Source organism: Gopherus flavomarginatus, chromosome 3, assembly GCF_025201925.1.
Source record: "Gopherus flavomarginatus isolate rGopFla2 chromosome 3, rGopFla2.mat.asm, whole genome shotgun sequence".
In the NCBI taxonomy this organism is placed as follows: domain Eukaryota; kingdom Metazoa; phylum Chordata; order Testudines; family Testudinidae; genus Gopherus; species Gopherus flavomarginatus.
This window is the reverse complement of record NC_066619.1, coordinates 262763726-262776327: the sequence shown is the minus strand read 5'-3', so window position 1 is coordinate 262776327 and position 12602 is coordinate 262763726. Positions and strand designations below refer to the sequence as shown.

Below are 12602 nucleotides of genomic sequence, written 5' to 3'. Positions count from 1 at the left end.
CCCCAGCACAACTCTAAGAAATCAGATATACACAGACACTGAAGTCCCTTGTATTTGTTATTTCATTCAATTTACATGTTCCCTCCCCCTGCCATATTTCAGATGAAAATCACAGGGAAAACTCCCTTTCAATGTAAGGCCTCATTTATCTGTTAAGGCACAGTCTGTGCTGCAGTGCACAGCCTCATAGGGAACACTCAGAAAGACACTTGTTTGTAACAGGAGAGGCTCAAATGAAAGTGATGAGTCCATTATGTACAAATTGTGCTTTTATTATGGATATTACGTACTGTGTTATTTACATATTTAAGAATGTAGGATTACGCACCTTTTCTCGACTAATTTTTGTAATTAGAAATAATATGAATGGCCAAAGAACAACACTATCCAGCTATTGTGCACTATAATGCATAGTAACAGGGCTTTGTTCCATGGAAATGTGAAGTAAAGTGACCAGAATAGGAGACAGTGTTCATTGCATTGTGGCTATTCACTGTACAGGCTGTTGCTGTTTAAGGTATAAGTTATAGGCGGTATTAGGCTGCATATATGACATAGGAAAGGCATGTAATGGGAAAGGGGACATAACATTCTGTCTATGAATTTGGTGCAAGCGCCTCTGGAATACCACCCTTTATCAATCAGAAAGACAACAACGAAGAGAGTTCACGGGAGAACAACAGTTGGTAAAGAAGCAAATTGGAATGACTTGCTAAGGATTAGAAAAACGGAGAAGATATCTAGCTTGGCATAGATGTATCCTATACAAATATGTAGACGCTGGCCAAAAAACAACTAAACACAAACTTGAAGAGTTTAAACCACCAAGAATGGAAGGAATAATTCATCATAATAAAAAGAGGTATATCTAGGAGTAATGAGCAAGACCCCATTTCAGCAAGGTATTTAAGAATGTGTTTAACTTAAAGTCAATAAGACTTCTCAACATACTTACATTTAGACATGTGCTAAAGTATCTTGCTGAATCAGGCCCTAAATGAAAGAAAACTCTGGCTCATCGTGTATTTTATTTTTGATTATCCATGACAAACATCAAATTTGAAATTACATTTGTGGTGTAAAAGTTGTATTAATGGAAAAGGCAAAACTTTCAGTTTCAGCAAACACTTCTGAATTTGTTTTTATTCTGTTAATTACCAGCCTTGCACTACATTAATGTAGTTACTTTTTATAAGGCCACAGAATACATGAGTTCAGGTTTTTTTCCCCAGTTTTCAAAGAAACAATTAAAATCTCCAGTGATCCCTGTCAAGTCTTAAAAAATGAAATCAAGCATTTATATTGTCTCAGTGAACAACTGATTGATGTTCATTATTATTTTGGTAGCCAAAAAAAGAAAGTATAGAGTTGAGCCGGTAAGTGGATTAACCCAACTGCACTGACTAGATTTGTATTCAGTTACAGTGTCAGTTAGAGATTGGAACTTTATTTAAATAAAATACAGGGTACTCAATAGGAGAACAATCCAGGTTTTGCTATATAAAGTAGGTACTAAATCAAGCCAGAAATCATGAAAGTACAATTTAGATGGGGCTACTATAAGGTGGGTGCATAACTGGCTGGATAACCGTACTCAGAGAGTAGTTATTAATGGCTCCCAATCCTCCTGGAAAGGTATAACAAGTGGGGTTCCGCAGGGGTCTGTTCTGGGACCGGCTCTGTTCAATATCTTCATCAACGATTTAGATGTTGGCATAGAAAGTACGCTTATTAAGTTTGCGGACGATACCAAACTGGGAGGGATTGCAACTGCTTTGGAGGACAGGGTCAAAATTCAAAACGATCTGGACAAATTGGAGAAATGGTCTGAGGTAAACAGGATGAAGTTCAATAAAGATAAATGCAAAGTGCTCCACTTAGGAAGGAACGATCAGTTTCACACATACAGAATGGGAGGAGACTGTCTAGGAAGGAGTATGGCAGAAAGAGATCTAGGGGTCATAGTGGACCACAAACTTAATATGAGTCAACAGTGTGATACTGTTGCAAAAAAAGCAAATGTGATTCTGGGATGCATTAACAGGTGTGTTGTAAACAAGACACGAGAAGTCATTCTTCTGCTTTACTCTGCGCTGGTTAGGCCTCAACTGGAGTATTGTGTCCAGTTCTGGGCACTGCATTTCAAGAAAGATGTGGAGAAACTGGAGAGGGTCCAAAGAAGAGCAACGAGAATGATTAAAGGTCTTGAGAACATGACCTATGAAGGAAGGCTGAAGGAATTGGGTTTGTTTAGTTTGGAAAAGAGAAGACTGAGAGGGGACATGATAGCAGTTTTCAGGTATCTAAAAGGGTGTCATCAGGAGGAGGGAGAAAACTTGTTCACCTTAGCTTCCAATGATAGAACAAGAAGCAATTGGCTTAAACTGCAGCAAGGGAGATTTAGGTTGGACATTAAGAAAAAGTTCCTAACTGTCAGGGTAGTTAAACACTGGAATAGATTACCTAGGGAGGTTGTGGAATCTCCATCTCTGGAGATATTTAAGAGTAGGTTAGATAAATGTCTATTAGGGATGGTCTAGACAGTATTTGGTCCTGCCATGAGGGCAGGGGACTGGACTCGATGACCTGTCGAGGTCCCTTCCAGTCCTAGAGTCTATGAGTCTATGAGTAAAACATTGAGATGCTCCAGGAGACAGAAGCTTGCAGATTGCTATTTGTCGAATAGCTCAATCCTGCATTCTTGTGCTCTCAAAAATGCTACTGCAAGTAATGGGTTGATTAGGAAGCTTCTTCTCAGTTTATCCAAATTATCTGAACTTCTTTAGGCTGTAAAAATGAGAGAGCTTGTTCCCATGAGTCTTTTGATACATCTTGCTTTCACTTAGGGTGGAAATATAATAATACAACTCTAGGATCCAGACTATGAGCTCTTTCAAGGCGTCTATTACCTCTGGGGCCATGGATTTCAACATAGTGATTCTCTTTATATGCCACTTCTGAACTTTTCCCTCCATCTCTTCCTTCTCTCTCCCTCGTCTCTAGCTCTAAATTTCTCTCTTCTACTCTCTTTGGGACAAATCCTGCAGTCCTTACTCAAGATTTACACAGGTAAATCTCCCCTTCCAGCCAATGATAGCTTTTCTTACATACATCTTGAGTAAAGACTGCACAATTTGGTCTTTTGTGTCCCTATGATTCACTGCTTTAATTATAAGACTGAGAAAGGAAAGATCTATTAGATCACCTAATTCTTCTCCTGGCCAATAGAGGATTGTTACTTACTGCACATTTCTAGTGTTTTGTCCAGTTTAATTTTAATGGGAGCTTCCACCACTTCCCTTAGTAGATTATTCCACCAGAAACTCAACTGAAAACAGAGGTTTCCAGAATGAAGGCTTTTGTGCTGTATTTTTCCCATGTAAATATTTTTGCTGCTGTCAAATTTTCAAAACATTTTTGTATGTTATTTAGGACCTAAAACTGACTTAACAAAACAAAGAAATCCACCATGATGTTTGTAAGGCAGAAACAGTCAAAACTGTCATGAATTCTTCTAGATGTAGCCTTGTTTGTAAACAGTGGAACAGCATGAATCACTGGAGATCAGCTGAGCATAGCTTTAGATTCAGTTCCTGAAAGGCAGCTCAATGAAGCTTCAGTAGAATATCACAGTAATATCTGTGCAATACTTGACAGCAAAATGAACAACTTGCCCTCTACTCCCTTCATCACATAAGCAAGATAAACCCCCCATACACAGTGACAATGCTTAAAGGGCCTGATTCTGATCTCACTCAGTGTTGCACATATCAGGAGTAATAATAGAGTTATGTCAATATAATACAATGGTATGTAAGATCAGAATCAGGATCACAATCTCTATGATTTTACAGCTTTAGCTCTGGTGCTATGAAAAAAGATTGCATATACATTTTTATTGGATTATGTGTTCAACTGTAGGTATTTACATTAACACATCCAGAAAAAAGCCATAAATCGTTATACTTTAGGGAGCAGTAATCCAGAACACTATTGAAAGTCTGCAGAGAATTTGATATGACTTCTAAAACTGTATGTGGTCTGAATACTTCAAAGAGAGTATTCTACTTTTCTACTGATCTACTGATTCAGTGGAACCTTATTCTGCTTTACACCTAAAGTTTTATTTTATTTTATTTTACAAACCAAGAATGGTTTTGGAGCCAATATTTCAGCTCAGTTAACTTTCTACCACACTATACAATTGCTTATGGCTAATTTCTAGGGAAAAATGTTTCTAGGATTGTACTTAACTATAATTACGTTACAGGATAGATTATATTGCCAATATCAATATCAACAAGAAATGACAGAGAATGAAAACATTCTAAAAGGACAATGGCATTTTGAGATTGATATAATTTACTGAAATAGAGAAAGGAGCATTTCAGGAACTGGGCATGGCTTCCCCTTAGGCAACTCATGTTATATAAACCTAGTCAGTAAATCATGACAATTTGATTAGTTTAATATGAAACATCGTGTGATGGTCAAGAACACCCAAGCTTTACCTTGCCTTCCTTGGTGTAAGCAATCACTTTATCCTCATCTTTTGGGTGAAAAACCAGGGTTTCCACAAAGAAGGTAATGGGCTGCTTTTGAAAAGTGGCTCCTTCATCGATGCTCATGAAAAGACTCTGGTCCCGGTCATTATGTGAAGAACTCACAAGAATTATCTGAAAAAGGAAAAGGGTAATACATATAAAAACACTGTTTCTATATAGAGAATTTTTCATTGCCAATATTAGAAGCCAACACAGCATTATTTCTGTTGCATAAATGTAGAAGACAGTAGGATTTAGGCAACGCACTTCACAAGAACTTTGTGGCTGAGATTTTCAAAGCCATCTAGGGGATTTGAAAACCCAGTTTCCATTATTTCCTAAGCAGGTGCCAGGCTCCATAAATTCTCTTTCAAACAAGTCCAAGCTGATTGTACCAAGCACCTTATAGGTTTGTTCCCAAAGTATCTACTTTATACCTAGGTTTGCTAACTTTCTAATCATCCAAAACTGAACACCTTTGCCCCATCCTCTACCTGTGGCCCCTGTCCTGCCCCTTCTCCGAAGCCCTGCCCCCGTTCACTCCATCCCTCACTCTCACCCACCATCACTCACTTTCACTGAGCTGGGGCAGGGGGTTAGGGTGTAGGAGGGAGTAAGGGCTCCGGCTGGAGGTGTGGACTCTGGATGAGGGGTCTGGGATGCATGAGGGGGCTCTGGGCTGGGGCAGGGAGTTGTGGTGCAGACTCCGTCTTGGGGTGCAGGCTCTGGGGTGGGGCTGGGGATGAGGGGTTTGGGGTGCAGCAGGGATCTCAGGGCTGGGGCAAGGGGTTAGGGTGCAAGGTGCGGGCTCAGGCCAGTGGGCACTTACCTCAGGCAGCTCCCAGAAGTGGATGGCACGTCTGGCTCCCAGGTGGAGGAGCCACGGGGCTCTGCGCACTGCCAGCACCTGCAGGCGCTGCCCCTGCAGCTGCCATTGGCCACAGTTCCCAGCCAATGGGAGCTGCAGATCCGGTGCTCAGGGCAGGGGCAGTGTGAGGAGCTCCTGTGGCCACCCTTGTGCCTAGGAGCCAGACATGCCCGTCACTTCTGGGAGCCACAGGGAGCCTACCCTAGCCCTGCTATGCTGATGACTGGACTTTTAGCAGCTGACCGGAGCTGCCCTTTTTGACCAGGCATTCCTGTCAGAAACCGGGGGCCTGACAACTCTACTTGTATCTCAAAGGTACTGAGTTTAATCCCATTATTTCTATTGTGGTTCTTGTCCCAGGGTTGATAAAGCCACATGCAGGAGCTCCAACTACTGAGGAAGGAGTAATTCTAGTAATATCTTGTTTAACGTGACCCTTTAAATAACTAACTCTTTTGTGTAGTGAAGCTATTTTTACAAACAAATGGCTTGCTTAACCACTGCTGTAACTAAGCTGAAGTTAATAGAGACACACCAGGGATGAAACTGGTCTGTAACATCCTCATATGGCTGAACAGTGCTCTCTCTGTTTGGATCAGATAGCAATCTCACTTTGATGCTTTGCAAAAATAAATGCCAGTCAATTATCTGCATTTCCTTTTTATCTCAGGATATTACTTTGACTCAAACCTAATAAAAGTTGCAGCTGCTGTCTGTCTGATTGCGCGGACTTCATATAGGGCTTTCAGTATTTTTGTTGCAGAATCTAATAAGAATCAGACTCCTTTCAGTTCCTCACCCTCAAAGCCTGCCTGAATCTTACAGCGTGGCTTTTGAAAATGGCATTGTGAGGTTCCATTTGTATCATGTCTTCAGATCAAACATACTCAGCTTGTAAATAAAAAGATTATTTTACTAACCGCTAGCCCAGCAAATGCAACATGGAATTTCAAAGTCCAGTTGTGTTCTTTCTGGCTCACAAATCAACAACAATACAAATTTTGCAATCAAAACAATTAAAATATTCAGCTGATGATGTACAAGCCAGCAGAGAATCCTGATCTCTCTCCCATAGTTATGGTGGCTCTGCATTGCAAACAAGAGTGAATGGCAGTCAGCAGTGGAAGCAGAAATGACGACAAATACACTCAGGGAACATCTATTGAGAACATAAGAATGACCATACTGGGTCAGACCAATGGTCCTTCTAGCCCAGTATCCTGTATTCCAACAGCGGCCAATGCCAGGTGCTTCTGTGGGAATGAACAGAACAGATAATCATCAAGTGATCCATTCCCTGTCACCCATTCCCAGGTTCTCGCAAACTGAGGTTAGGGATACCATCCCTACCCATCCTGGCTAATAGCCACTGATAAACCTATTCTTCATGAACTTATCGAGTTCTTATTTGAACCCTGTTATAGTCTTGGCCTTCACAACATCCTCTGACAAAGAGTTCCACAGGTTGACTGTGCCTTGCGTAAAGCACAATGATATTTTTACTTAGGCCTACTCCACACTAATGCTGTAAGTCGATGTAAGTTACGCTAGTTAAGTTATGTAAGTTACATAACTTAAGTTGACATAACTTAAAGTTCTTCCTTTGACAAAGCTTCCGCCTCTCGTTGAGGTGGATTAATTAAGTCGACAGCAGAGCGCTCTCCCATCAACTTATTGTGTCTTCACCAGATCCATTAAATAGATGCAGCTGTGTTGATCGCAGTGGTGGCAATTTAGTGCATAGTGTAGACAAGGCCTCAGTCACTTTTTGGAGTAGAACTGCAGTTTAAAAAATTGGACTCCCTGGTAAATTTGCACAGATACAATAGCTGGACTGAGCTTTTATTACCTCTGTCCCTCAGCAAGAAATGTGTAAATAGGTTATTCACAGGCCCAGATTCAACAGGATATGTAAGTACATGCTTAACTTCAAGCGCATGAGCATTCCCATTTACTTCTACACAGACAGCCAATGGGATTTTTCCTGTGCTTAAAGTAAAGCATGAAGTGCTTTGCTGAACAGAGAGGGACTTACAGGCTCAAGTACTTTGCTGAATCAGGGGCCATCCTGCATACACCCCTAGGACCACACATTGATTCTTTTTCTCAGTTTTAACAAAATATTTCAACAGTATGAGGTCAAATCCTGCTTGTCTTATTCAGGTAACGAGTCCATGTAACTAGAAGTCAGCAGGATGTAGCCTCTAACCAACATATGATTCACTGATTTTCTATATTGTTTAATTTTATGATTTACATGAGAGCGTGAAACATGCAATTTTTATGTGAATCTATAAGGGGGGATTATAGAAATGTTATCTTTACACGTTTTACTTCTCATTCTCATCACATCTTAATCTCTTTTCTTTAGTTGTCTATAAACTCTGAGTAAAGCATTTTGTGATCCCCTGTAAGGACACAATATTCAAATAAAGTGTATTCGATTGTATAAATTCAAGCAGTACTGGCCAATGTGCAGCCCATGGGCCAAATATGGTCCCCAAAGAGTTTTATACCATAAAATTGCATTTCCTTGCTCAAGATGGAGCACTGCCTACCAGGATCAGTATTCTATATGGGCCACACCTCGGTATTAAAGCTGAATGCAGCTATAATGTGCTTCTTTGTGTGGTTTACCAACTTCCTCACAGGTTGCTAATGCAATTCTCAACTGGGCAATGCTTGGGATAAACCTCTATGAAAGTAACTGTAGACAGGGTTGGCTGATACCTAACTCACAATGATGACTATATCTACATGTTATTTTAAAACAAAACAACAACCAAACCACACAGATTGTTCTCATTATACTCAAGATGAACGAACACAGTAAGATACTGAGAGTCTGAAACATATTAGAATAAGCCTATTCTCTCACAGACAAAAGAGAAAGTAAAGCTGTCATCTATATCGTAAACATTCATTTGTTTTCAAGATAAGCTATTACAGTTCTGTATCATGTGTCAAACACTGATTTCCATAGGGGTATGTGGTAATTAAAAAAATACTGTTAAAACAAAGATAGTTATTTATAGATTTTATGAAGATCAGCAGACTTTCGTTTATCCCTTTGAACCTACTCTTGTAAAGCTGTCCACCTGGCTAGATCTTTGGCAGGTTTTAAACTAAACAATAACAAATCAGACAGATTACGCATCTGTGTAAAAATGATGTTGGAGGGCCAAAGTTAAAAGAGTAATTCTAAGTTTGGTCACCCATGGTATGCATAGGGATTGTTGTTCCAAACAACTGTCTTAAATTTGATGGGAAATCTGGCAAATCTCAAGCAATCCACAGCAGGATAAGGCTGGGTTAGCAAGGCCTAGTTATTAGTACCATTCCCCATTATATTCCTGGAGAAATGTCTAGAAGAGTTAAATGTTAACAGGGGAAACATCAGTTCCCATGGGCATATGCCCAGGTATTTGTGTAGGAATTATGACATATAGATAGACTCTTGTTTGGCTCCACCAAACATAGCACAAAACCTATGAGGCTCACATGACACAGAGGCAGCGGCGGCTCCAGGCACCAGCGCTCCAAGTGTGTGCCTGGGGAGGCAAGCCGCAGGTGGTGCCCTGCCAGTTGCCGTGAGGGCAGCAGGCAGGCTCCCTTCGGCGGCATGCCTGAGGGAGGTCTGCCGGTCCCGTGGATTCGGTAGCAATTTGGCAGTGGGTACGTCGAAGCTGCGGGACCGGTGGACCTCCAGCAGGCGTGCCGCCAAATCCGTGGGACCAGGAACTGCCCACGGGTGCGCTGCCGAAGGCAGCCTGACTGCTGTGCTTGGGGCAGCAAAAAAGCTAGAGCCGCCACTGCACAGAGGTCACATGAAGGGGCTTCTACAGGGTTGAAAGAGCGAGGGCATGATGCCACTTAGGCTCAACTTCTATCCATCCATGACTTTTGGTCATTTGCAGCATTGCCGACCCCAAGTGCCCAAAAATCAGGAGGCAGGCTCCAGCTCTTTTACGAAACAATGAGGGCTTAAGACTTCGAATGTTTTTAATTGAAAGCTGAGATTCTCACCAAATAACTTGCTTCCAGGAGCTGGACTTCATGAAAAACACCAAATATCGTGAGACACTTAATACAATTGCAACTGCTGGTAATACCAAGTTTGAAAGAGTTCTCTGCACCCTTCATAGATAGTGTAGGAGGGAATGATTTGCCCAAGTCCTTAGCTGAGTAGTATATACAATATTTGTCTCTCATTCTCTTATCCAAAAAGACCAGAACTACTATCTTCTGTTTTTACACATACAGACAGACACACCCCTCCCTCTGCTAGTATACTGGATATCCACATCACCAGTTCACTAATTTATAAAGACTCACGTGTACCCCATGACTAGTACAGTTTACTGAGTGTGATATTCCAGATAAAATATTACACACTCATCAGCACTTTCCATAACAAGTTTTGATTTTTTTTTTAAGTGGGATAAGTAGCAACAGATCTTCCCCATAGCAAAAGATCTTGTGACTGCTTCATGAATGTAACTGGGACGTACTGTCAGGAGAGCAGAATCAAATAGCGACTGCTGATGGTTTCAGCTCAAAATGAATAAATACTTGCTTGAATGGCTTTGGACCCAGAAACCAGAATAGATTTTAATCACTTCTAAACTTCAGTTAAGCTTTTCATAACTTTTCTATAGCTTTCCGTCATTCCCTTTGGAATCCTCCACTATTTCTCAGTGAAACTATAAAACTCTATAGAATTATCTCTGACTTTTCCTCTTAACCTTACGGCATCTAAATAAGCAACAAAGACACTTAGGTGTGTATTCATCTCTTGATGTGCATGCATAACTCACATTAGCATTAATTGGAGTTATGTGAGTGTTTCAAAGAGAGAGCCTGTCACTTAAATTGTCAGGCAAGCTATTAAGATAAAGTATAGACTTGTCTCACAGTCTTGGAGTGCAGCAAAAAAAAAATAAAAGAAAAAGAAAAAAAAGAGCTATAATGTAAGTGAAAAATACTAACATGATTTCTTGCATATGTATAGGGCCCTACCAAATTCATGGTCCATTTTGGTCAATTTCATGGTCACAGGATTAAAAAAATTGTAAATTTCATGATTTCAGCCATTTAAACCTGAAATTTCATGGTGTTGTAATTGTAGAGCTCCTGACCGAAAAAGGAGTTGTGTGTGTGTGTGGGGGGGGTGTCACAGAGTTATTGTAGGGGTTGTGGTACTGCTACCGTTACTTCTGTGCTGTTGCTGCTGCTGCCCAGCTCTGAAGGCAGCACAGAAGTCAGGGTGGCAATACCATAACTCCCTTAAAATAACCTTGCAACCCCCTGCAATTCCCTTTTGGGTCAGGACCCCCAATTTGAGAAATGCTGGTCTCCCCCCATGAAATCTATATGGTATAGGGTAAAAGCACATAAAAGACCAGATTTCACGGAGGAGAAACCAGATTTCATGGTCCATAGTGCGTTTTTCACGGCCATGAATTTGGTAGGGCCCTACACATGTAGTAAAATATGTGTAATGAAGGATTTAGACTCCTGTGTTTTGCTACCATTACTTTCAGGGAGAAGACTGTGAAAAGGAAATATAGAAGCAAAATTTACTTGGTAGTGATATATCCCAGATCACCAACATATAGCAGAAGATCAATTAATCCCAAGTGAAAGCCACTGGGAAGATCCAGTTGGTCCCAGATACAGTGGGCTGCTCCTGTACAACAGAAAGTGACCTCGAGCACAGCACGGTGCTGTAAAAAAACAGAAGACAGACAGGCCCTCCCTCAGAAAGTTTACAGTGCCATGCCCAAGTCTCTGCACTGGCACATGTCCAACTGCAGGATTGCATTTGAGCAGAAGACCAGGAGGAGTGAATAACAAAGACTGATTGATTAACTTACTAATAATAATTATTTATGGCTCATGTTATGTTAATAGCCAAGGAAGATGCACCTCATCAGAAGAGTGCTTGTTATTCAGGCACAGTCCAGTCCAGTCACTGGGATGCGTCCATCATACAACAGCAGTTTTCAGTAGCTATGTCAGTCTTTGTTTGCTAAGTAAGACATCATTATTACCGAGTTTAAAACACAGCATATATCTACCAGATCTGAGAGTCAGGGGGGCATGTTAAGAAAAATAGGGAGATGCAGGGGAAGAACCTTCCACACACAAGAGGCAAGATGAACTGAGCTGTACTGATGAAGTGCTTTGTTTTTTAAACTATACTGTGGTCGGATATTAGAAGAAAGGCATTCCTTAGTGGGTTGATTTTAAGCCTGAGATGCAGGAATTTCTGAGAACTATTCCCTGTTTTGTCAAAGATTCAGTGTGTGACCTCAGGCACGTTGCTTAACTTTTCTGTGTCTCAGTTTCCCCAACTATCCAGTCAGAATGATAATATGCTTTTACTTACCTCCTGAGAATATTGTGAAGATGAGTTAATGTCTGTACAATGCTTTGAAAAGCTAATTGACTCTCATCTAATTGTTCTAAAGGTGCTTTTTAAACACTCTTTTCTCAGGTCAAAACTCCCACTGAAATCAATGGTTTAGTCAATATAGGAAAGAGGACTGAACAGGGACCAGGGTGAGAGTTCTACATACTGTACTTCAGCACTCATTTCTGGCTGATGATGTAACACCTGATTCAAAGACTCCCACTGACTTCCCTGGGCTTTGAATCATGCCTCTAATGATCAGCCTAAGATGGAGTTACCACAGGCCTCCCACTTCCCTTCCCTACATCTAGCCAACATGCAGTACGGAGTCAACAACAGTTTTTGTGGGAGAAAGGGGGAGCTGGAGATTATTCTGGATTTGGTCCCAGCACCTGGCAGCCTTAAATTAACAAAAAGGCACAACACCCCCGTTCATTAGCATTTCTACAGGTCAAAACACAGTAAATAAAAAGTGCTGGACCTTTTAGTATTACCCCATCTCTTATTTTTATCTTAATAATTTTATGATTATGAAGGGCCAACAGTGTGATAGGTATATAAAATGCTTCCAGTCTGAACATAACTGTAGTAATCATCAAATTCTCAGAAACTGGACCAAATGTCTTCAAATTTATACTGTCAACCCTCACACACACACACACGCTCTAGGGCAAAAATGCCATCTGCAAACCTTCTGGTTCATTGGAAGTAGTGGAGAGTAGTAGTAGCAGGATGTTGCATTCGTGGAACTAGCAAATTTAAACCCTAATCCCAA

At 40.9% G+C, this 12602-nt stretch overlaps 1 protein-coding gene across 1 annotated transcript in view; it reads right to left on the bottom strand.

Annotated features, from left to right (window-relative positions):
• Positions 1-12602, bottom strand: part of SORCS2 (sortilin related VPS10 domain containing receptor 2) — an 859447-nt gene that overhangs the window by 144115 nt on the left and 702730 nt on the right. The window contains exon 4 of the mRNA XM_050948134.1: positions 4512-4676. Within this exon, the coding sequence (XP_050804091.1) occupies positions 4512-4676 (165 nt within the window). The remainder of the gene's footprint in view (positions 1-4511; positions 4677-12602) is intronic.